Source organism: Drosophila hydei, unplaced genomic scaffold, assembly GCF_003285905.1.
Source record: "Drosophila hydei strain 15085-1641.00,03,60 unplaced genomic scaffold, DhydRS2 tig00000060-arrow-pilon, whole genome shotgun sequence".
In the NCBI taxonomy this organism is placed as follows: domain Eukaryota; kingdom Metazoa; phylum Arthropoda; class Insecta; order Diptera; family Drosophilidae; genus Drosophila; species Drosophila hydei.
In genome coordinates, this window is record NW_022045656.1 from 3,570,010 (window position 1) to 3,595,302 (window position 25,293).

The window sequence follows — 25,293 nt, forward strand, 5'->3', positions numbered from 1 at the left end:
ACTGTCCTAGTCCCGGAGTTAGAGCTGTTGCTGTTTCTGCTTCTGTAGCTTGAGTGAGAGTGTCCGGTTTTGGAATAATTAATCACAGGCTCACATGCGATTTGTAAAGTTAATTGCCGTGGCGAAAGCGCACGTCAAGCCGTGTCCAATTGTGGACTTGTAGGCGAGGAGGTGTCTGCTTGAGCATACACATAGATGAGGAGGTGGAGGTGCGGCTTTTAAGTGCTCTCTGCATGTCTTCAATTACTGACAGTTTAGCACATATTCCGCAAAGCATAGCAGGGTCAAACTACGTGTCTGCTGGCTGCTGGCTGCTGTTACCTACGCATTTAATATTCATTCCCCCAGACCGACCGACCCAACTATCTGCAGCATCCTTGACTTGACTGCAATGTTTGTCGACACGTTCTATCTGGCCTGGACTCGACTCGACTCGACTCGACTCGCCTTGACTTGACTCGATCAGTCACTGATGCTTATGCTTCACTGGTTAGGTGCATCCGTTTTGAAGTGTTTCACTTGCAAAAATGTCATAAAAAATTCATGCCAACCACCGCAGCGAGGTGCTCAGCTGTAAGAACAAACACAGACAGGGTACTTGAGCTAGCACACAGCTATTGCAACAATGAAGGGAAGCATTAAGCTTTCTCTTGATATTTCCATTATGAATTGTACCTTATATAATTTAAAAAACTTTATTTTACAATAAAATATGAATTGAACTTAGGAAATTCCGATATGTCCATTGTATAAACTACTGCTTCAGACGGTTGTTTTAGCTCTTCTGTAAATTTTACCTAACTGCATTAGAAAGCTAGCGAGCACATTGAGCTGCACTTGTGTTAGCAGCTTGTACATAAAAATCATTATTCTTCAATATAATATGGCCTTAATGCAGTGGTAAGAACGATGAGATAGAGAACATCAAAAATAAAAAGACATATTCTGGGCTTTGAGATTAATAATTTATATACAATTTACATGCTTTACAAATAAATATATATATTCTAGGCTCTTCATTCCTCAGCCATGCCAGCAGAGTAGGCCAAAGTGCATCTTGGCAGGGTATAGCAAGTATATAATCAAAAAGATGTTTTCGTGAAATACACATTCAAAAAGAATTAGTGAACCACACGTTCTTTCTATTCTTTAAATATCAAATAGTGCTAATATATTCATCGTCCTGTGATCCACAAAACAATTCTTTGCACTTGAGTCCATTTAAATTATGTAAAATCCAAAAGCCAGACGCAGCTGTAAGATAGAAGCATAAATCAAAAATTCAATTTCAGTGCGGAAAGCCTTGCCCAATACTGTTTAAAGCAGACCCAACAAAACAAAGGTTCACAAGTCATTTATTGATTTTATTATTTCAACAAAACTTTGTCAACTATTCTCGCAAACAAAACAGCAGCCGAACGTCCTGGCAGCCCCTGATGGCCTAAAGGACATTCATACAACATGTGTGGGAATTAGTTTTCACTTTTAATTTGATTTTGAAAATAGTTTCCTGAAGTCGATGAGGATTGGGAGAACGAACACTCAAGGGCTGTGAAAGAGATATGACTTGTGATTTTGTTGTAATTTCTTCTAGAGTGCCTTTAAAGGGAAGACCCTTAATCTGAAGTTCATTTCGTCTATATGAATCAGACTCTTTATTTAATTGTCGCTCATATATCACACTTTCCACATAAACACAATGAGGTTATATGCATTGTTGATATAACAGAAGAACAATTACGCACAATGAAAATATAATTAGAATAATTACTGAATTTCGCTCATTAAACTTGAACTTTTTACGACTGACACGCAAACGGGAACCCATGCAGGCATAAATAATAAAAAATATATAGCGAGGGAAAATTTCACACGAATATTCATAAATTAATCAAAAATATTGTTTACCAACTGTCCAGCTAGGTCCAGGAGGCGAGGTGAGGCGTTAGTTGAACTCTCCGCCCACACCCACACGCGACAATTGACCCTTTTGTTAATTAAATTTCAAACAATGGAAGGACATTACGTGCATGTCCTTCGACATGATATGCAAACAGGAGAATGATACTTGTGTTTGTCCAGCTAATAGGGAAAGTAACGCTCGCCCATGCAGATATATCGCCACAGATAGTGTCAAGGTAAATTTGAGCTGTGTCCATAACAGAAACAGAACAGCTACACAAATTGCCCATAAATTTTGTGCACTATTTTTGGTAAAAGGGTTGACGTTGACAGGCCGTATATATAGGCCGTATGTCCCACCAGCATGTCCTGCATATGATGTTTATCCAGTGGCTTCTATTAGCCCACATAAATTATTAACGCGCATTCTCGATGCGTTGTGCATGTAGTTTATTAGCACTTGAGACTAGCTTCCTTTTTTGAGAGTGGCTGGCATTGCGTGTTTTCTATCCTTGTGCTGGTGTCCTTTTGGTGTCCTTTGCATGTTCGGACTACTGGGAAAATTTCTCTGTCCTCTCTCTCTCTCTTTTTCACTTCGTCTGTGTTTTTGTTTGTCTATTTGTATTAATTTACATACGACACGCATTCTCGCACTTTTCAATGCTACCACTATTTGGATTGAACTTTATGATAGATGCGTGTAGATCCCCCATTATCAATTAGCAGACGAACTGCCTAGTTCTTATCTAACTTATATATACTATTGCACTTCACTTCAATATTTAACTAGCAAGTGATGAAAACTGAATGGAAATACATATAATAATAAAGCCCTTCAATTCGAATCGAAGTCGCAAGCAGTAAAAATTAAATTGAAATAGATAAATATGGCATATAAAGTTTTTAATGCCCCAACATCCCGTTTGAGATCATAAAAGTCACATTGAATTGTGAAATAATATTTTAAGATAATTTCTGGTGGCCAAATATTATCAACGCATTTGTGTGGTTGCTTTAATGTGGTTGGCAGTTGCTGGAGTCATAGCAGCAGAGAAACGAAATCAAATCAACGGCCAGAGCTGCGGAAAAAATAAAAACGAGCGCTGACGGCCCACATTAAGGAGCAAGGACATTGACCAAGTAACAGCAAAGGCACTTGAAGCTCTGGACATTTGCGGAGGCGCTCAGTCAATAATTCAGCTTATCACCGGCGGATATTGGAATGACAAACCCAGAGGACAACATATCCGGCGCCGCAAGCGCGCATCAATAAAAACACATTTGAATGACAACTACGCTCCCTGCCCAGCCCTCTCTCTGCTCCATCCAATTGAGAAGGTGTTCATGTTTATCAAAGGCAAATGGCTGGGCTAGCATGCTGGTGGATTGGGTTGGAGCCAGGGGTTGGTGTCCACTTTGGCAGCATCTCAAGCAACACTTTTCAAGTGAAACCTCGCGCACTTCAAGTCAAAAACTTTTGCCCCCCGCCACCTCCTGCAACTGTGAGATATTCCCTTTGAACTTTGAATTTGACTTTGGGTGAATCGCATCTTGCAGTTTGTCAACCCTCCAACGCTTTTCGACTTTATTCAAATGGTAAAACCAGTAAAAAAAAAGAAAAGGAAAACAAACTCACCCAAACTACCAAGGGCTGTCCTCCTCTGCTCCACTTCTATTTACTCTCGTTCAGTTCGATCTGTATTTGAGTTGTTTTTTCGGTTGTCCTGCGAACAAGAAGCATCCTTTAAAGTGTCGTGCTGCTTGTAAATATTTTGCCAGAGCAAACTTTCTTTTCTGACATGAATTGGAATATATTGAATTTATATATTTTTTTTTGGGTAAAAAAGTAGATGGATATATATATATATATACATAATATATTTGTATGCATATTTCCATTTATTTATATAAATGTTTTTTTAAGAAATTACTTTATTATTTTTCTGACTAGCTTAATGATATTTTATATAATATGTCAATTATTGGTATACAAAACTGCTTTATCTTGCTCATTGTTCTCATAAATTATTGAGCAATAATACGATGTCGACAACTTTTTGTTGCATTAATTTGCTGAAGACTATAAATATTTTAAAGATGTTTTTCATATGTCACATTGATTGGGTTAAGCGAGTTTTTCAATTCAGGTCACAGCTTGGTGCAAACTGGATTTGAAGATTTATTATTAGATGAACAAACTTTTGTAGTAGTTACTAAATATATTATTATTATGTATCGATGATTCATGTGATATCTTCAGCATTTTCTATGTGTATTAAAAAAACAAATTAGTATATTTTAAAGCATTTAAAGCACGAACAAATACATATTTTTTATTTTCTGTGCCATACGAAGTCTGTAACATCTTCTGGCTTTCAAAGCATCTTATGAGTCATCTCTTACATATTTATTGGCTTGGATCTGTTACGACTTAACTTGTTGGGCTTTATAGCCTAGCTTTATATAGCCATTGACATACAAGTCTTTAAAGATGACGCACTTAGCGGTAAATTGCATAGAGTAGAACACGAAATGCATATTAAAAATTGTTAAAATTTATATTTTATGTGGTTATTTGCTGTACAAATTGCTGGCAATAATAAGTATACCCTGTTGTCAGCTGCCTGTGCATCGGCGCGAATCAGTCAAAGGTCGTTAATTTTTAAAATGAGCATATAAATTTCTGAACAATCAAATAAAGCGCAATGGCTATATATTTCCTCTCCCTCTTGCACAAAAAATATGAACAGCAAATGGCGTAAAGCATTCGCAATTGCCCGCTTGTGAAAAAGTAATAAAATATTTAGCAAAGTGTTGAAGATGGCGTCTTTCTTTTTTGTTAGGGCAATCTGAACTGCCCCCGCAGTCAACCCTTGCCACCCTCTAGCAAGGATCAAGAAAAAGTTGGGAAAGAAAAAACTCATATGCATATTTCCCCAAACAATTTGCAACAAAGCTCTGCGACAGGGGTTGTCCGCATCTGGAGTTCCGTAATGTGTTAAAACTCTTAGATGCGTCGTGTGCGCCATTTTCATTCACGTTCCATAAATTTCGTGTCAAGTATTTATAAATCAAATATAACATCTGCGTCGCCCAACACTATTTTGGTTTTATATTTGCTTTGGCTCGCGAGTGCTGCCTGTTTACAAGTATTCCCCATTAATAATGCGCAATTTCTTTTGTTTCTGCACAACATGCCGAAGGTATTGAAAATTAAGAATTATTACATATTTCACAGCAATAATTCAAACCTGCTTTCGAAATGAAAATATGAGCAACGAATTCAAAATAAATTGTGCTTCAAAATTATTTTGCGTAACGAAATAACATTTTTGTTAAGTGTGCTTAAAAAACATCCTAAAAGTAGTGAAAGGTTTTGCATATAAAAGGTCCATAATCAGAATATTTAGAAAGGAACTTAATATTTGACAAATCATCTTTACGCCATTAGTTTGCTGAACATTAGTCATAGCTTTTAGCTTAATATATTTTTATATTAATATTAACTAACTTCGCTGTGCGTCTTTACTATAAAAATTGCAGTTGCCAACATGAAGTGTTAGTTCGCATTGTAAAAGACTTTTTTGTAAGTTCTCTAAGAAATACCTCAAATATTGCAGATCTTCAACTGAAGGCTTTCTGCAGTTACTTGGCAGTTCTTTTAGAGATAATATGTATATAAAGATGTATCTTTCAATATCTTTCAGCTTGCTTATTAATTTCGACTGAGTTCCTTCTATGCACTCTTTATGATCATAAAAGCCTCACAAGTTGTCATAAAAGTTTAAGTTAGTGGGGAATATTTTTCACCTATACTGAACTTTTGGTTTCGCGTTTGCATAGACGTTGCTTATAAAGTGCTATTAGTGCTAGTGTCTCTGCTATATATAGTGCAAATATGTTTGTTGCGCTTCAGTTGCCCAGTTAAAGTTAAAGATTTTACGTCATGTCACGTCTGCTTGTAAGTTCTGTTTGTCTCAAATATTTCAATTTACCTTAGTATTAGTATTTAACAGATACTCCTTATGTCGTTGGCCTTCTTGTACGGCAGCTCGGCGACAGTTGTCACTGACTTTTTGAATGATGTTCATCAATCTCTTAAGCTACTACAATTGAGCCTAGAGATACCTTTGAAACTGTACAATTCTGCTCTGGATAATTCCGATAAAAAACCCAAATTGGATCCCCTTAAGCGGGTGGTCACTGAAGTGAGCGACGGCAGCGAAGTGATTACGATCGTAAAAGCTCCACAATCACGTTTGGGCATTTACTATCCTGTCGCGGATTCAGTATTCGTTAATCACAATCAAAGAGCTCCAGTAAACGGCAACGGAGCGCCGGCTCCAAACTATAATCCTGCACCTACAATGGTGGCATCTAGCCCTGGTAAGGGGATACTGATGCAATTAGGTAATGGACTAGCCAAGGGAAACTCTAATCCTGGGAAGGCAACAGAACAAGCTCCAAACTTAGCTAAAGGCTCAGCTAGCCCGTTTCCAGGAGGCCCATCTAAAGGAGGGGCTCAGCATAACGCTGCTGGGTATTCACCTATAACTGGCTGGCTTAGGGGGTAGTGTAATAATTGATGGATTGACCACTGGACTGCCTGATGGATGTATGCTTATTACATTATACCTATATAATTAAAAATATTAAAAATATACGTATATAATTAGAAATTAAAAATATCGTTCAAATTCAATAATAATAAAATATTTGTTGAAATTATTTTATATAGAAAACATAGCATTTATGAAAAGTTTGAAAATATATATATATATTTAAAACATTTTTATATTTATACATTTTTTATAAAGCCGATCGCTCAAAGTAATTTTCCTTCAAATTATGTACGACTCGGATATTTTGGATACCTCCGCCCATTCGTACTTGGCTATGTACATTAAATAATAGAGACATATAACGCAGCCCAAGTGCAGTCGCACTCATGCATGTGTGTGTATATAGCCGTTCTACGCATGGTTCAGGGTATCCCCTAGTCGTTAACTCTCGACGAGAGAGCTGTTATTTGCTAGCATAATGCATAATATAGTTTCATATTTCATGCACTCATTTTTTATTAGATACTTAAATGGGAAATAAATTCCAGACTTATTTAAAATACTTTAGTTTTACGCGACAAAGAAATAGAATAAATAAGTTTCTCGACGATTTTAAAATGTACTCATGGTACGTTTTCGTAACTCACTCTAAATGACTCTGAACCTGTAACCCCATGACGAACTCCATTCGAAGTATATAAGTAAAATATTGGAAAATAATTTGCATAATTTCCTATTTAAATTCTAATTGCAAAACAATCGTAAAACCTCAGGCTTTATATAGAACTGTTTGGCCCAACTCAAGCAACAGTTGTTTAAAGATACAAGCAGCAATGACACGACTATTGGTAAGTAATTGTTAGTGGAATAAACAGTTTTGTGAATTATATACTTATATGTGTGCTTTTTTTCGATTGTGAACAGATTCTTATTCTATCGCTGACTCTGCTCATTAGCAGCGCCTGCGCTAATATTCAATTTTGGCTCCGGCTCTTCGGTCTCGCTCCACAAAACCAGCCTCCGAACACAGCAACCAGTACAAATTGCCTGGGCTATCCCTATCCGTGCAACGAAGCTCTGTTCGGTGGGAGCTCCTAGACTGGAGCCGGCTTCAGATATGTTCGCAGCAAGCATTTGGTGCTATAATATATATATATATATATATCTTCTATGCAAAGCTTAAATTAAAGCAACTTTCATGGCTTTTTTAACTGGAATATAATATTTTTCATGGCAATTTGCGCATTTCTTTTATTAATTTTCCCAATGCAACATAATAAGCCTTTATATTTTGAGGCAATTCAGTTTTAAAATATTTTGAATTTATGTAAATTTCTTAGCTTGAATTTTAATATTTGGTGGCAGTACAGCCATAGAGCGGATTATGGTGACAGTTGCGCTAAATGGGCAATGGGATAGACTATATACTATATGCAATTTTAAACAACGAAATAGGTCGCCATTGACCCTGCCAGAATCCTTCTGGGCTCCCGTGTTGAGCCGCATTGATAAAACCCATCATATTCATTATGAGCCAACAACAATGAGACTTAACTGGGCAGTTGGGCTTCGTTTGGCATACCTAATGATGGTTTTTTGGAAACCCTTTATACAGCTCCAGCTGCCTCCTTACCTCATTTTCTGCTGTTTCAGCTGCTGATAAGATGACACAAAATGTAAAAATTGACACATAAAATGTAAGTTGGTTGCCGGGCGCCATTTTATTTTGCCACAAACCGCGCCAGCACGCGCTAGTCACCCGCACATCCTTTCCTGTCCTGCCCTGCGAATAGCTGCCCCACCTCACTCTCCTGCCTCCAACTCTCTTTTCTCACACTTACTCTCGCTTTGTTCACCCACTTCGTTAGCTATGTAAATGACTTTGTTTGTTTTCCATTGTTGTCCTCTTTACCAAGAGTATTGCCGGTCTAAGACATAATTCTGCCGACAAGCTGGCAACGCTGTTATCGCACACAGACAGACACACACACACACATACGACTCACGCATGTTGAGTGTAGGCACAGATTTTTAACCCTTTTTGGTGGAAACGCCACCCCAAAAGTGGAAAAGACCTCGCTGTTCCTTATTTACTTTCTATATACACAAAGAGGGGAAATTTTCACGCACATCACGCATGAAAGTCGCGTTACATAAGCTTCTCTGACTATATATACGATATATATACACAACGGCTGTGTGTGTGTGCGCTGTATTTCGCTTTCGGTCTTTGCCTTTTAGTTGGTTGTCTCTGAAGATTTCGCGTCACAGATATCTCTTATGAAAAATTGTTTGAATTTTTTTTTATAACAAACAAATTGCGCGTCATCTGCCTCATCCATATGCAGGACCCGCCGAAATTCCTTGCCTGGTTCGATAAGTTTAATTAATGCCCCAGTTATTTGTTATGCCCAGCATTTAGGGTCTATGTAAATAATATGCGCTAATGATATCAATCAATTTGCTTCCAAATTTTTTATAAATAGACTAGAATGGAATTGGGTTGAATAGGGAGTACACCTAAAAGGATTCTTAATTAAGTTGTCGATGTAGTACTCGAACAAAAATGGGCCTAGAGAAGACCTTGTGGAACTTAAGAGGCAGAACAAATTTGAAAAGTCGCTAAGTATGACTAAGCGCTGTGTGTAATCTAGTAAAAAATAAATGAGATAAAGGCTACACGTACTTATTATAAAAGTCCAAGACTTCTCCATATTTCCCTATATCTAGACTAGTTATGTTATGTCGATTCTTATCTCTTTCTCTCTCTCCCTCTCTGTCAGTAATTAACGATTTTCTGGCATTATTCTTTTGTATATCCACGTCTGGAATTCGGCCTACCCAATCCCATTAATTCTCTAAGCGAAATGTAGAAATTTAAAAGAAATTATACCCCAAGGACAATGTCTCTTGTCTATGCTCCGCACTGGCTGCTTCTGCTCCTGCTCATGGTGCCATTCCCTTTGCTGCTCCTGCTGCTGCTCGTAGAAATTTTCTTGTATTTTTCTATATTCCGTTTTGATTAACATTCGTCGCCGGCGTCTCCAGCGACGACCATGTTTTTAATTACTTTTGGGGGTAGTTTGGAAATTTCGTTTCACTTGCCAGACATTGTCAAAAAGAAAGAGAAAGCTCAACTAACTGAACTTTAAGCAAAGAAATTCACTTGAGACAAAAATAAAAATAAATATATTAAATATATATATATACATATATAGGTAGATTTTTTGAGGATATGTTTACTTTATAATTCTATATGCTAACACACCTTTGAACACTTGACCACAGCGTTGCTGCGCCCTGAGGCTTGCTTAGTTGTAATTCAATTACATTTTTGCTATTTATTTGTGTTGTGTAATCGAGAGAGATATAATAACAAAATCCTATTGATATTTATGTGCGTGTGTGTGGTCTATGCCCCAAGGCTCGCTTTGGCGCGGATGTAACCACTTGACCATGACACTTCAATATATTTTTTTCCTATACCTTCTACGCAGTGAATGTGGTTAAGAGGGTATGTTGTACTTCAACATGTGTTGAACAGGGTGAAGAAAGAAGCGCAAGCACAAAGATATGTTTCCTTATTAACACATCTTTGTTATATATAATATATACATATATATTGCTTTGCTCTCGGCGAATATGGAATGGTACATGGTACAAATATCGAAACTCTTGTGAATTATCCGAACAGTTTTGATTTTCATTTATGGAATATATTTTAGTGAATATCTTTACCTACGCACATTTGTATATCTATCTCGATGTGTTTATATACCTATTTATTCATAAATTTGTTTATTTTCAGTTAGAGAGCATTTCCTCGTCCGTCACAATTAGCTTCTCGCATATTTTTGTTGACTGACCACATGAAACCGGAAATAACATAATTGACCTCAGGGAACAGACAAACAAAAAAAAAGGTATCATTGCAAATCGCATCAAGTGACCAAAGCAAAGCGGACCTTAAGTGATTTGTATCTTTGCATCTGTTGCGCAGGGCAACTCGGGCAATGAGGGTCGGGTCGGTCGGTTCAGGTCTAGCCGCTGGTCAGTGGCTACCCCTACCCTCAACTGAGTTGGGCTCTGCTCAGCTTAGTCGAGTTTCCCCTGTTTGTCTGTTTGTGTGTGCTGGTCAGTTGGGTCAGTTGGCCGACGCGTGTCGCGTGTGTGTAAACAAATCAATTACTGACGCTAAATGCATTTCATTTGTGCGCACTCGAAACTTGAATTTGAATTTTAAATTAGCCGCCCGTCGGGGTTTTTATGGTCAGCTTTGTTCACACCTCTTGCCTGACTGCCTTTCGGTCTATCCGCTAGGTGGTCTTCTACTGTCTGTCCGAAGGGGTCAATGTGTTTAACGGCTACTCAAGTGGCCTTTAAATAGCTTAATGGTCAATGACCAATGCGGGGCTTAACAACATAATTGACGCCTTTGTGTGACATGCGGTAAATCAAAGGGGAAGTAGGAACAGCGATGCGATAATAATTGTATGTGAACTATGGGAATTATAGAAAACTAAGATAAAAGTAAGAAAAAGTACTGAACTATGTAGCATAAAATTGTAATTAAGCGAATATTAAATCTGAAATATGTAGCTATAAAGTATGCTCTTCGGTTGGAGACTTACCAATAGTATCTCCTCACGGTAAATTTAATCATAACTTGAGCTAATTATTAGGCTAATTAACATTCCCTTCATATATCCATTATTTTAACCATCTTTTATGTTTTTACATTAGCCGCGTTCGAAGGCTCTTCTCCATAAGTGTTTCAGATGCATTGCATATGCATATCCTGTTTGCATATACTTTCACATTTGCATGACACCTACCTCCATACAGCACAGTCTAAATTGCTCTTGAATGCAGCCTCGATTTGAGGCCTCAAGTGCGAAATAATACTTTGCATACGGCGCTCGTCCTGCCTCTGTGTGGATTGCATCCTCATCGGGCGCCTGGCGAATGCCTTAAATAGTCCTTTATTACAGTCAACTGCGAGTCAAGCGAAGTGCAGCAGCTCCTGCAGCAGCAGCAGCCGTAGTCACTGCCGCAGCCTCCTGACGTGTTTCTGCATGTGCATAAAAAGGACACGCCCCCAACCCCTTGCGACTGCAGCTTGCACATGCAGTGCAACCGGTTGCATTATCCTTTAGAATTTGAATGCGCTTTGTGCTTTATTTTGCACTTGAATACCCAGGAGCTGGGGCAGGCGCAACAGGATACGGATGCGCTGGTTGCACATGCTCTAAGGTGGCATTCAGGGAGGAAGGCAGCTGGGCGAGAGGCTTTTGTTCGGCTTTGTACATCACACGTCGCACCTTTTGCAGTTTTCACACTTGGAGGCGGCGGCTCAACAGGTGGCCTTTTGGCAGGCTGGGCGCTTTACTCTCGAGTGATTAGGCAGCCAAGGGGCGCAGGATAAAAAGACATGCCTCAAAGTGTTTCAAATGGTTTAATAAGTTAACAATGCGGTAATAAATAGTGGGGTAGGTGTACAGGAATGAATGTTAATAAATATTTAGAGAGGGATATGACAAATATGATATATGATAGGAGGAATTGGTTGTTGGATGGAATGGAAGGTGGAAGGGGATAAGCATTCTCTGACATGTTCTCCAGGGAGTTGGAGGTAGGAAGGAGGTGCTGGAATAAATATGCCATGCTTAATATCAACGGACAGCAATCAACTAATCATCTTTTCGGCTAAGCTGCGGACAACATTCTCATCATAGTCCTCAATCTCATCCTCTGCATCATCTATGTCCACATCGTTGGGTCTCACCGGATAGCCCTGCTCGGGTGGCACGATTTTCACGCCGTGATCGCCAAAGAGCAGGCAATCAAAGTTGCTAAAAAGATTACAAATAAATTAAATTAATTGAGCTATTGGTTTCAACTAGCATATCTTACCGCTCAAAGAGCTCGAAGCCCTGAAACTCCCCGGACATGTACATGCAGACATGCATGTTGCGCCCAACGAACCAAATATCGTGGAACTGAATGCAGGCGCGCGCAAAGTTGAAGCGAGGTGGCCTGAAGCAAAAGGGCGGTGGATTCTGCCCGGAGACCTTGCGGCGGAACCAAATGTTATTGTTCACGCGCATGCGCAGCTCAAAGGAAAACTCATCCGGCCGATAGGCGACCTCTGTGCAGCTGTTCATGCCAATCACCGAGAGAAAACCTATCAAAAGGTGAAAACAATAGTTCACGAGTATTTGGTATGCAGCTGGAGCTACCTACCTGCACAGCATTTGCAGAGACCCGTGTCGCAGTTACAGGGTATACGACTAACCAGGTTGTTGAGTGTTAAATTTGTGATGCCTAATTGCCGCGACTCTTCCTCGTGGGCCAACTGATTGAGTCGATGCGTCAATATGCCCAACTGCAAGGCCGCATCATAGGCTAAATCCTCAGCAGGTGGCTGCAGCGGCACTGTGAGTGTATTATGAATGATATCGAATGGTTATGAGTGGATGAATGTACGAAATTATGAGTGTGATGGAATTTGTACAGCTGACAAGAAATAGAATACATACAAGTAGCAGACTGACCAAACATTCTTTTAAGAATGAATGAGTCAGTCGAACCATCAAAGCCCTTATATTATATATAGAGAGATAAAGCAATAAACTAATTGTAAAACATATATACATATCTTCGAATACGATCATATATATTCCATCTGATGAGCCCTTGTTCCACATGCTCTACGCAATAGAGAATAGAGTCTTCTTATTCGACTCTATTGGGATTAGTAGCTCAAGTTCTCTGACATAGTAAACAAACCAACACGGAACAACAAAGTTGTATTTTTCTAATATGAAAACATAAAAATATAAATTTATATGCTTAATCATCTTAGATATACTTCCGCGACTTAAACAGTTCCGCCTCATAGACGCTGACGTAGCTGGTCACACAATATTCAGCGCCTAACAGTTTCAACTATTAACCTTGACTGCCAACTAACCAAAGCCGAAGAGACTATTGCGACTACTTTTTATGTCAATGAGAGCTACCGCAGCGTATTGAAGCGTGGTCAAGATCATGGACAAGAGAGGAGACCGAGTGAGTCTCTCTCGCTGAGAGCAACCAAACGAAAAAAAAAACTGGTAATGCTCTCCGCAAGCTCGCTTGCTTTGCTACCTAATATTTACAGATCTATTGAGGTTTTCGATTCTAGAATGCCTGAAAAAGCATGTCAAAATCATGAATTGAAAGAAGAGTTATCTGCTAATTAGTTGAAACCAGCCGAAAAACGACCTTCGAGTGCGTCGAGAACGTGTACGGTCGATTAATATTGCTCTGTGAATGTCGTCTATATATATACCTACAGAGTTTTGGTGCGTCGTTCGCTATTTTTTAACGACTCGTCTCTAACTCGGCTGTAAATGCAGTTACTGGTCAATTGACATTGGCTTAGACGTCACGTCTCGCACTGTAACTTGTTATGGCCCTTAGAGCTTCACTTGACTGTAACATTGTATAATATTTAATTGGCAATGTGAGCTGTTTTATATGCTGCGTTCGCATGCCGCGCTCTGATCTTAGATTGAATTGAACGCATGCTGAAGTAATAGAATTGATGCATTGTCGATTTTGGTCAAGGTAATTTGGGTATTTCAAGGTTAGAGATGTTGGCAAATGACTTTATAATAAACCTATAAACTGGGTATGCATCTTCAAATGGACAGAGAGAAACTGGAGCAAGTGGTACACTGCATCGATTAATTGTGCTGGGTTATCTAGCTTAGCCTAAATCAATTTACTAGTTAATAAATATTTTAGAAATATACTATTTTAGTTTAGATTAGGTAGTGAAAAACTTTAATACATTTTGAAAGCTCATAAAATATTATTATTAATCTATTTGACATGTTTTATCTATAAAATAGCATTTAAGCTTTATTGATCTATATTTGTCTTTTTTCATAAGGCAGAAAGAAACTTGAGGTCAAATGAAGAAAATTTCCTTTCAGTTACCTTTCCTTGCAAAAGAAGCAATAGAACCAAGGTATGCTATGTCCTCTTCTGTATCTGAATTGGGATGAACTTGATAAGCTATGAAAATCAATTTTAAGAATAAATTTCTTTATTCATCTATTTCTTGCGAAGCAAAAGCAAAAGAATAATATGTTAAGCTATATAATTAATTGTATATTTATGCACTTAACAAATGTGTAGTTAATTGAAAAAATAAAACAAAATCAAATCGAGAATTTTTTACATATTTTATTATACAATTAGCGGAATGCCTCATAGAAGTTATCACATAGGTACGCTAGCCAGGTACAAATTAATATTTAAAATCTAACTTGACGATCCCAATTAGCCGATCACATTTGAACTCAAATCGCAGTCTTATTTACAACTATAGTTATATATATACATGATATTTACAAAAATTCGTTAGGATTGTGCTTGCAATGCCCGAGGAACTTTCATGTGAGCCACACGTGTACGAAGCGATAAAAGATGGGCATTGCAAACGGATTGATAAAGTTAACAACCAGATAATAGAAATACGACATAAAATAAGAGTTCTTTGTACTACCGGTATCCGATTTTGATACAGCCAACAGCGAGGCGACGCACAACAGGTAGAAGAAGAGCCGCGAGTGAGAACTGGCTGCGGGCATATTGAAGCTTTATTGTATTGAAGAGGAATTCTTGAAGGTTGTTGTGACTGCTGCTCGTATAGTTGTTGTTGTTGTTTTTCTTGATTTTGCGCGCTTTGTTTGTATATCGAGTTGTTTGTTCAGTTTTTAGACATAAATATATATATATCTATATATATATGAATATAAAACTCCACTTTTTGCACGCAACTTTCGCTTTCACAATTACAAATTCACCAAGTCGCCATGTAGTCTCGCTGTGCGTGAGTCTTGAAGCGCTGTTTAATTCACTTTTAGTTTCTACTATAAATACTTGGAGCTAGTGTCTAACTCCAGCTCCGAACGTGCTAATGGCTAAAATACAACTGGCCAAGAAAACGGTAGCGCATGCGCATGCTAAGTGCCAAAGCAGCACCAGCAACAGCCGTCGCTGAGCCACAGTCAAAGTCAGTGGCTGAAGCTGAGGGGGACGGTGGCTCTGGAGGGGCGAGTCGCCTCTTTGGATTGACAGTTTAATGTGTGTCTGAATTGTTTTTGTTTTCGTTTTTATTTTGTTGGTATTTTTCTTAAGCGGGCGCTCTCTCAAAACCAGTATTTTTCGTTGCTTTTGATTTTGATTTTTGGATTCAGCTTTTAAACTGAGCGCCCCTCGTTTAGGCATGAGTCTCGGTCTCGGTCTGGGTCTGGGTCTGGGTCTTGGTCTCTGTTATAATTTCTCTCACTCGCTCGGACTCTCACTTTTCACTTGCGTAGCTTTATAATATAGATATATTTGTGTATACTTTTAATTAACTTGTCGCCTTAAATGGTGTGCCACCTTGCGGCATCTTTAGAGTGTCAGCGGACTCTTGAGCCAGCCATTGATCAACAATCGCTCAATTGTGCTTTTGTTTATACGGCATCGAATACCGTTAACAGTTTTCTGCGTTTCACAGTTAAGCAATTTGTTTATTTACTTTTGGAATTCTATTTGAAGTTTTTTTTGCATTAATCTCAACTGGTTCTGCGACTCTATAAACTAACTAAACCTATGTGCGTTGAAAGTTGTTTTAACTGCTCGCAGGAGAAATTCAAGTGAGATGTGTATAAGTGTATAATACTGTTTTAAATTGATGATAATTATTGTACTTTATTGAAATGAGAGCAATTTCTATGCCTGAGGTAGACCTGATTACAACTCTGTTCTACATTCGGTCAAAAATCTGCCGAGTCATTGACTTAGTGTGTAAATATTGATTGGACTGCGAAACAGGTTTGCTGAATGATTTGCCAAATAGGAAGGAATAATTAAGATTATTCTCTTGACAATAGAGCTCAACGGCTTGTTTATGTGTCAACAATCTCATAAATATATTCAGATAAATTGCCGAGATGGGCATACCCGTTGCTAAAGTTACCCAGTAAAGTAAATTAGTAAAGAGCTGTAAATTCAAATACAAAATGAACTCGCACCTATAAAAATTAATTATCCTTTGAATTTATCACAATTTCTAATAATAATATTTAGAACTGTTAGGATTAGTTTAAAATTGTCTGCATGATATCAAAGAGTCAAGAGTTAGACTTGAATGAATAATTAATAATTAATTAAGAATTAATAACTAAGCTAATTTCTATATTTCAAAATTTCAATCTAACTGATTAATTAATTAAGAATTAAAAACTAAGCTAATTTATATATTTCAAAATTTCAATCTATATTGAATTGTATAATACTTATATGCAGAATAGTGACATCTAGGCGTAATAAAATCCAATTCATCGCGGAATAACAGTATTCAACAGTTATGCATATATTATTAGCATATACACCTGGTTGCTAGGTGTCATTCATTATGCAATCTTTGATTCGTTGCTATAACTTGCAAACAGTTTTTTTAGTTTCTGTTTTTATATTTATATATTTTGCATTGGCTTGTCGATTTGCTGACATTGACTTTGTGGTTCGTTTGCAAACGGAATGTTAAGTTTTTTATTTGTCTTTGACTTTGACTAGCGGAAATCCATAATAAAATTAACTTAAGCTCACTTAAAGTTATTTTTAAATATCTAAATAAACGATTTTGATTTAAATCGCTCGGAATATTTAGATTGGCCAGCTGACCGACTCGCAGCTCAGATTGCGATTGTATTGCAGGCGCCATCTATTGGCCTTTTAACTAGCTGTTGTTGTTGTACTATATCATTATCCAATTGTTGTTGTTGTTGTTTTTTCTATTGCTTCGATTGATTTGTGATGCCAAACTGCTGAACAATTCCGTACTCTCGTCTCTCTCGATGTGTATCTAGCAGTGTAACAGCAGCTTCCAACATGACATTAGAAATTATTTTTGGCTGCTGTTGGTTGTTGCTTGTTGTTGCTGTTGCTGTTGTTGTTGTTGTTGCGAAAACTTGCACGTAAATCATGTGAAATCAATTTCTCTTGCACAATTTTCCACTTTTGGCAAATATGACGAAAAAACCAAAGCCCAGAGACCCGAGCGAAAAGTCGTGAGTAAACATTTGCTTAGACCGATCCTCGACAGGCTCTCAACATGGTTGCTGTTGCTGCTGCTGTTGTTGTTGCTGATGTTGATGTTGCTGTTGTTGGTAGCATCTTGCGGTCTAATAATAGCATGTTAACTCATAACATGCTATCAATCACTCCAAAATTTGTATCTGCGGTGGGTTCGAACTCGTTGTGGGTAGCCGGCTGACCATAATTCGCATGTGAAAATTGGAAAATTGTCTAAGTTGTTATTGTTGCAGTTGTTGTTGCTTCGATGCTTGCTGCTGGTCAGCTTGGATGGAGTTATCGTTGCATGCATGCTCCAAAAATAATCGGCATATGTGTGTGTTTGGTTGTGTGCGATTTGGGTTCATGATTTATGGGCTTTCCATGGCGCCAGTTGTCTGAGTGGATCAAATTTTCTATCATTATTATGCATGTGAGGCAGATCAATGAACGTAAACTTAGAAAGTTTGGCAATTACTTAGGATAAGCCAACAGCTTATGCTATACATAGAGTAAGACCTGCGTATGATGCACATCAATTTACTTTGAGTCTTAAACTACATTATTCAGCTGGTAATTAACTAAGTTAACGTTAATAGCATGTTAATGAACTGATAATATTAACTATGGCTTTCATGTTCAAAAAGCTTCACAAAGAGAAATCTCACAGCAGCTGTTAGTTGCAGCACACTTTCATAACCACTTTGGCATAGAACAAGATGCCTAGCTGATTGATGATTGTGTAAATAATTCAAAAATATTCTTAGATAATAAATGCAAATTTACATAAGAATTGTCAGAAGTTAAAACTCATAGAATTAAATCCTCTTAACTCTTCTCATTAGATGTATAGTCGTCAATGATCACTTAAGTGTATTAGAAATAATATATGCTCATTGACAAAGCATATACCTTTAGCATGCCCATTATTTAATCCCGGAATCTCTATGCGCTTCTCATTAAAACTTAAAGTTAACAAAGTTCTCTCTTAATTCTCTAGGTGCTAGAAATAGAACCCTTTCTTCTGTTTTTTGCTCCTGTTTTCTGCCTCTCGGTTGCCCACTCAGCTTTCCCTCAGACCGAAACAAAGCAAATCGAAAAAGTATTAATTCAAAGAACCCTTTTTCGAGAGCGAGAGCGAAAGAGAGAGAGAGAGAGAGAGAGGGAAGTGTTCTTTACTTTGGGGGAAATGCATTTGTTTTTATTCTATTTTCATGCACTTGGCAGCGCGTTGTCTTTTCCTTTTTCCGTGCTTGAGCGTTTTCTTTTGCCTTTTCCCTTTTTATGTGCCTTTAAGTATGCAACGAGTAGACTATAGAACATTTTTATACAATTTTGTTGTTCATTTGTTTTATCGTAGCTCGTAGCCTCAAATGAAATGCCAAAATGTGAAATGTAAAATGTGAAATGTGAAAATGTGAAATGTAAAATACAAAATGAAAAGAAAACATAAATCTTTTTGTCTGCCAAACATTTCCAGAGGCGGGCGGTGGGCGTTAAGAGCTGGTAAAGGGAGCGGCTGGTGCTGCTGCCAGCATTGTGAGTGGCTTTTTTCATGGTATTTTTCCACACACCTCACGTACGGCTCTTCTGCCCCTGCTCTGTCCACTCCCATCTGCAGGTGGTAATGCAAGATGCCCTGTGTTAGGGGAATCTCAGTGCATACAGAATACTGTTTGCTTGCTTTCCATGGAGCAGATTTTCCATATTTTTCGGCATTGCTTTGTTGTGTTAATTAAGCAAAAATGCTGTTATTACAAACATAAGAACCAAACAGGGCCTCTCCACTGGGATATATACTACAATAAATGAGTCGAGTTTCCGTTTTCATTTTGCCATTTTTTCGTGTGCAATTCCCTGGTCTTATTTTAAAACAGGTTTGAGGTGAGGTGACGTGAAGAAACCGAGTTAGCAAATAATGAATTTAACTTTTCTTTTACTCTCTACACCTACATGGAACTTGGGAGTTTTATTCTTTTATTAAAGCATGAAAACAATGTGTCTAGAGCGCGTGATACACAGAAAAATTTAATATTTAGTTTTATGTTTAGTTTTTCTGTTAAATAATTTGTCATGTATCTCAACTATATTTTTCTTAATTTTTTATAAATAATATGAACTAGTTTTTAAGTATCTTTTTGTTTTTTGTCAGACTAATTTTTGCATATCTTATTTAGACTTCACTCTTCCCGCTCACAGCTGTGCTTCTAAAGGGAATCGTATCAAACGTTTGTGTTATAATTAACCCTTTATGCAGCAGCAACATGCCTCAAGAGTGCAGCAGCCGACTCCTCTCCGAAATACTTGCCCCAAAGTTCAAGCACTTCAGCGCATATATTCATTCCCCCAGCTGCAGCTAACAATTAGTTTCTTCTTTTTTGGTTGGCCGAAAAACAAATGAAAGAATTGCAACATGCAACATGCCACATGCCACATATTCTCCAAGGACACTTGACTTTCAGCTACGACTTGCTTTTGGGCTTGCAAAAAGAAAGACGCCAAGGGAGAGGGAGAGGAAAGCAAGGGAGCTGCAGTTGGCGCTCTTTTTGGCTGTGTTGACAGCTTTCTTGTTGCACTTTTGTGAGGGGCTTCGAGAGGGTGTTGGATGGGGTCTGAGATAGCGGCTTGGGGGTCAGGGCCAGCCTGGCAACTCTTTTTTGGCTGCTCCGCAGACATTTGGCGCTGCCAATTAATTAGGCAAAATAAAAGCCAACAAGCAAGCCTTGCTTCATTAGCAGCAAGCAGCAGCAGTGTGGGCAGGGGTAGGAATAGTGAGAGAAGGGGCGTGACTGTTGCTCGTCTAATTCAATTTGGCTGCATGCAATTTGTTGCCGCTGAAATGTGCTGAGCTTTAATACGCAATTAGTGCAATTCAATCAGCGCTGCTCTTGGGGCTCAGATGAGCTGAGACGTTCCGCCAAGTCCCGCTTGCTGCCCCCGCTTAGCGCACACTGAGCGCCTTTTACCACCTGCGGCTCGCGGTGATTACGTGCAACATGAGCATAAAAATTGCTTACGCTACATAGGCAAATGCCTAGACAAGAACCAGAGCCAGACAACGAGCAAGACTCCAACGACTGCGACCAGGAAGCGCGCACTTGCCCCATGGGCTGTATGGAAATGTGCGCATGTAGCGCGTATTGTGGCATTGTCGGCGGCGCCTTGCAACTTGTTTATGACACATGATGCAGCTGATGGAAATTGCCGTTCAAAAAACGTTTGCCAGCGCCTGCCTCGAACGACTGGCCGGCGCTTAATTTAGATTAAACGACTTACTGCTTACAATTTATTGGCATAAAGTTTAATTGAACAACAACAGTCGAAGATGGTAGAAGGGGCGGAGGGCATGGAAAGGGGTTTGGTAGGGGTGCAAAACAAATACACAGGCTTGTAGGTGGTCTGCCCCTCCATGCCGCCTTGCTCCGCCTCACCGTTCAGCATATGCGCGCAGGTTGCTTCGTGGCCGTGGATCACGACTCTATTAACCGAATGCGAGACTCTGCTGCTGTGGGCCCTGCCGCTGGCCCTGTCTCTTGGTCAATTATTGACCCTTGTCGCGACATTGACGAGTGTCCGCGGTATTGCAAAATCATTTGCCATAGGTTGTGTTTTTTCTTCCCGATCTTTGTGGCGCCGACTGCGAGTTGGGCAACTATCGGCAGCTGACATGTTCGGGAAATTGCCAACATGTGCCCACTCGAACCGTGATTGTTTCTATCTCTCTCTCTCTCTCTGTCTGACTGTCTGTCTGTCTCTCTTTCTCTGTGGCACCACCTGTTGCGCCTTGTCCAGGGTCAAGTCAAACTGCGCAGCTCTTGTTTGTTGTTAATATATATACATTAATCTTAACTGCATGTATAGGCTGGAACAAGTATCTTCGCTTTGCTGCCTCGTTGTTGTAGTTGCTCTGCTTCTTTGTCTCTTTCCCCTCCTCTTTGCGACATTATGACGGCCTAATTGTTATCGTTGTGGTTACTATGTTGTGTAAATGGTCGAAGGCTTGCGGAATCGCTGCGAAATTGATGTACTTTGAAGCACCTTTTGTCACAGAGAACACCATGAGCAGCATTAGCGATGCAGTAAACCACACGGGCTTTAGATATTTGAATTTATCCATGTTGGGAAGCGTTTAAAATTTCAAAAGAAACACTTCAAATTTAGGCTAATGCCAAGTTTCTAAAATAAACACAAAATAGAAAACAATCGTCAAACCCTTTTGGGTTGCTACACTAAAATGTGAATATTTTCAAAAAGATTTTGTTAGAGTTGAAAGAAGACTAGAAGTAAAATGTGTAGAGTTTATAAGCAATACATAACAAGACCTGACGTTTCTTAAAGTATTTCACTGATATTTGAATAGTAGCCGCGCTCAATTTGAAATTTCAAATTCAAGTTATATTACTTCACTTACAAGTTTATTTTCAGGTCAATGGCTAATCGTTGTATTTTATAACATAGTAAAGTGTTTCGTTCATAAAGAGATTCATAGAATATATACCTCTTCTTCTTGTGTCTGATTACAGATGACCGCTTGGACTTTGCGATTCTTTGATCACTAAATAATTTCAGAAGACAATTTAAGCAAAACATTCAATTAGAGTTTTTATATACATTTATTTATTTGACGTTCCGTTTAATTGGATATGACTATATTTTCATAGAAGAAAATAATTAAGTTTAATAATTTTATTTAATTGATACCTGAGTTACAGCTTAAGATGTATCTACTGCATTCTTCTTATAGACTAACCGACAGGTGTATATCGTTCAATTGAACAGTTTTAATGCAAAGATAGATATATTCAGATAGTTTTACTTTAATTTTCACTCATTTCCATGCAGGTTGCTGTATGTTCCTAAGCAGATTTGGAAATCAATCGATTGGCAATCAGAGACTCAGTCACGTCGCATATGAAACGATGATGGTAGGAAAACCAATCAGCCAGCTGCTCAAATTGGAGTTGGGGCTAAAACAATCTATCACGTATGTAATTCCCATGAAAAATTTATGTATAGAGGTGTGGATAGAGGGACGGAGAGCGAATGGGTGTGGGGAGTAGGAGCTGAAACGGGAGCCAAATTGTTGTAGGTGAAATTATAATTTCGTGCAACTGAACAGTCGAATCAATCGAATCTCAAGTCACATGTTGCAGCAGCAGCAGCAGCAGCAGCAGCAGCAGCTGGGGCGTTACCAATCGATTCGCCAAACGCAATGCACATGCCACATGGACTAGTTTTTAAGATGTGGCCAGGTTCAAAGCCCGAGAGGTTCAGGCCACATAATTTTATTGTGTTGTTGCTGTTGTAGTTGTTGTTGTTTTTGTGGCGCAGCTAATGAAAAGCAATCGCACGATCTCAGCGAACTCTTGCTGATCCTTGTCTGGGTGCTTGGTGCGTGGTGCGGGGCTGGCAACACGTAGAGCCCAATTTTTTTAAGCATTTCGCCAGCTACTTGTTACGGGTCAGATAGCTAGAGGGAGAGCGAGAGGGTAGGCTGGGTAGGGGCCCATCATCAATTCGCTGGCTGCCTCTCATAATCCCATGTTTGTTTGCATTAGGCACTGCAGACAGGCTGCAATTATGTCGTTCGGCTGTTCTGCAATAGCAACAGCAGTAGAGGCAGCAGCAGCAGCAACAGCAGCAGCTCTCAGCTCAGCAAGTCGTCTGAATTTTCGCTGCGGTTTTTGGCATTTTGATTGCCGTAGACTTTGTGGCGCATATGAATTATGGACCCAGTTTTTGGTTTCAGTTCGGCTGACAGTCAGAGAGTCGAGAGTCACATTCTTTGGGTCTGCACTTTGGCTTTGCCCATCGATTGGGAATTGCGATTGCCACTGTGATTGCTACTGCGATTGCGATTGCGTTTGCCATTTGCCCATTTGTTGGTTAGTAGATCATGGGAAAAGTCGCCTTAAAGGTTTGTTCATTTGCTCGCGTTTGAAAGCGCGCCAAAACGCGTGAGTGCAGATTATCATCAAATTATTCTTTTCGTAATTTCTAAATGTAGTTAAGACGCATTATAAAAAGACGCTATCTATGACCTTTGGATATTTGAAATGCCTTAAAGTAAACTTTAGATTATAGTTTTAGAAAATTCAAAAACTTAAATACAGAAATTGCTTCAAAAATACTCGCTTGCCTTTATAAACGCGCTGGAAACGCTGCAATAAGCCGCCTGTTTTGCTGACTTCATCGCGCTGCTTTTGCTATTAGCCTCATAATTTTGCTGCTTATAATGCTTTGTGTGATACGAAATTAACACTCGGCTAGGCTCGCACACTAGGCAAGCACACACACAAACACCCTCTCTACACACATGCATAAATTATGCCAAAAACACAGCCAACCCTCTGAACGGGTCTTGCGGTTTTTTTCGCGTCTCTCGTTAATGAGTGAAAAGTCGTGTTAAACATTTAATACACATGTTGTTGCTGTTGTTTCTTTGCATTTTTGGGCCAATTTTTGTATTTTCGTTGTTGGCGTTCATAATTTATGTGCTTGAAGTGCGTTGCGCGTTTTGAACGCGTTTTTTATGCGGTCGCGTGTCGCCCACAATTCGTGCGGTTCTCCGCTTTGGGTAATTGAATTGCGCGTGTTTTTTCCTGCTCATTTTTGGTCATTTATTATGAGCATTCGCTGTTGGTGTTTTCGTCAGAAATTGGCAACAATTCAGACCCTTTTTCTGTTTGAGTGCATTCGCAAAAGAAATATGTGGCACTTAATTGCCAAGCATTAACATATTTAAAGCAAGATTTTCTCTAGCTTAAATTGAATCCAGGCGTAACTCAATAAACCTCAATAAAGCTCAAATTGTGCTTAATAATATATTGATTGCTATCGATTGGAGCAGCAATAAAATTTCAGCCAAATCATCACTGAAAAAACCGAATCGAAATAAAACACAAGAGGCCAGCAAACTGAATGGCAAATCATCGCAGGCTCTGCATAGGTCTCCAAGGAGACAATTTAAATTGAGCTCAGGACAAGCCACAGACGATGTCTGCGACGAAGCCAAATAGACGAACAAGAAATGTCTATAAAAATGGTTAAAACAAACTTTTAGCTGCATTGCTCGAATGCTTTTGCCTGACTGAATTTTCAGATTTCGCATTTAAATAATGTACTCGAAAAGTTTTTTCTCTTTTTCTTTCGATTTTCGCGCGGTAAATGAGTTTGCAATTTATTTGCGTATAGATTCTTCTTGCAAATAGATTGTAATGAATTTACAAAAATCATTGGCAGCAACAACAACTGGAGAGGAGACATTCGACAGATAAGCGCAGACATTTCCCTCTCTATATAATACGCTTTTAATGAGCATTTGGGGGCAGGTGGGGCAGGTAAGGGGCATTGCGAAAGAGGGGGAGGGCGATGCTGGGGGTTGGTTTCGTCCGCGAGCTGTCAATTAAATTAAATGCGAGACTTTTCTTAATTTCGATTGCGTGTCCCCCCGCCACCCCCTGCCATCCCATTCGATATCTGTGGAGTCATGCAATGACAATACTTGATTACCATGGACACGCCAGGATCGAGAGAAAAGCCAAATGGCACTGCATTTGTGTTGGAAATCAAATTTAATTACTTTGCGCACATGCAGCGAGTTTTTGTGCGTTCCACTAATTTGTTTATCCCCATTTATTTGTAGCATGCTTTGGGGCGTCTCTTTAAGTTTTCCCTCGAGAATAAGAGGCGGCTTTAATATATTATGAATTTC

The 25,293-nt window shown here is 38.9% G+C and overlaps 2 protein-coding genes across 4 annotated transcripts; one reads left to right on the forward strand and one right to left on the reverse strand.

Annotated features, from left to right (window-relative positions):
- The first annotated feature begins 5,793 nt into the window (after positions 1 to 5,793).
- LOC111594259 lies at positions 5,794 to 6,521 on the forward strand. Of its 2 annotated transcripts, none has more exons than XM_023307483.2 (2): positions 5,794 to 5,863; positions 5,919 to 6,518. In XM_023307483.2, exons 1-2 carry the CDS (start codon positions 5,849 to 5,851, stop codon positions 6,474 to 6,476), a joined length of 573 nt encoding a protein of 190 aa, XP_023163251.2. In that variant the 5' UTR covers positions 5,794 to 5,848; the 3' UTR covers positions 6,477 to 6,518. The 2 variants fall into 2 exon arrangements, with proteins under 2 accessions (XP_023163251.2, XP_023163259.2); XM_023307491.2 differs by having other exon boundaries at positions 5,843 to 5,863; positions 5,909 to 6,521.
- A 5,433-nt stretch (positions 6,522 to 11,954) lies between these two features.
- Positions 11,955 to 15,183, reverse strand: LOC111594416. 2 transcript variants are annotated; one of them, XM_023307704.2, is made up of 5 exons: positions 14,924 to 15,183; positions 13,625 to 13,628; positions 12,708 to 12,899; positions 12,378 to 12,648; positions 11,955 to 12,316 (listed from the first exon to the last, which is right to left on the reverse strand). In XM_023307704.2, exons 1-5 carry the CDS (start codon positions 15,104 to 15,106, stop codon positions 12,151 to 12,153), a joined length of 816 nt encoding a protein of 271 aa, XP_023163472.1. In that variant the 5' UTR covers positions 15,107 to 15,183; the 3' UTR covers positions 11,955 to 12,150. The 2 variants fall into 2 exon arrangements, with proteins under 2 accessions (XP_023163472.1, XP_023163480.1); XM_023307712.2 differs by lacking the exon at positions 13,625 to 13,628 and having other exon boundaries at positions 15,022 to 15,183.
- Between the last annotated feature and the right edge of the window lie 10,110 nt (positions 15,184 to 25,293).

What these genes read in the sequence shown, in the direction of transcription:
- LOC111594416 (XM_023307704.2), bottom strand. Translation starts at nt 15,106, where the DNA reads ATGCCCGCAGCCAGTTCTCACTCGCGGCTCTTCTTCTACCTGTTGTGC. An exon ending in TCTCTGCAAATGCTGTGCAG is followed by an intron (nt 12,649 to 12,707) that starts GTAGGTAGCTCC and finishes ACCTTTTGATAG; the next exon opens with GTTTTCTCTCGGTGATTGGC. An exon ending in GGCTTCGAGCTCTTTGAGCG is followed by an intron (nt 12,317 to 12,377) that starts GTAAGATATGCT and finishes TAATCTTTTTAG; the next exon opens with CAACTTTGATTGCCTGCTCT.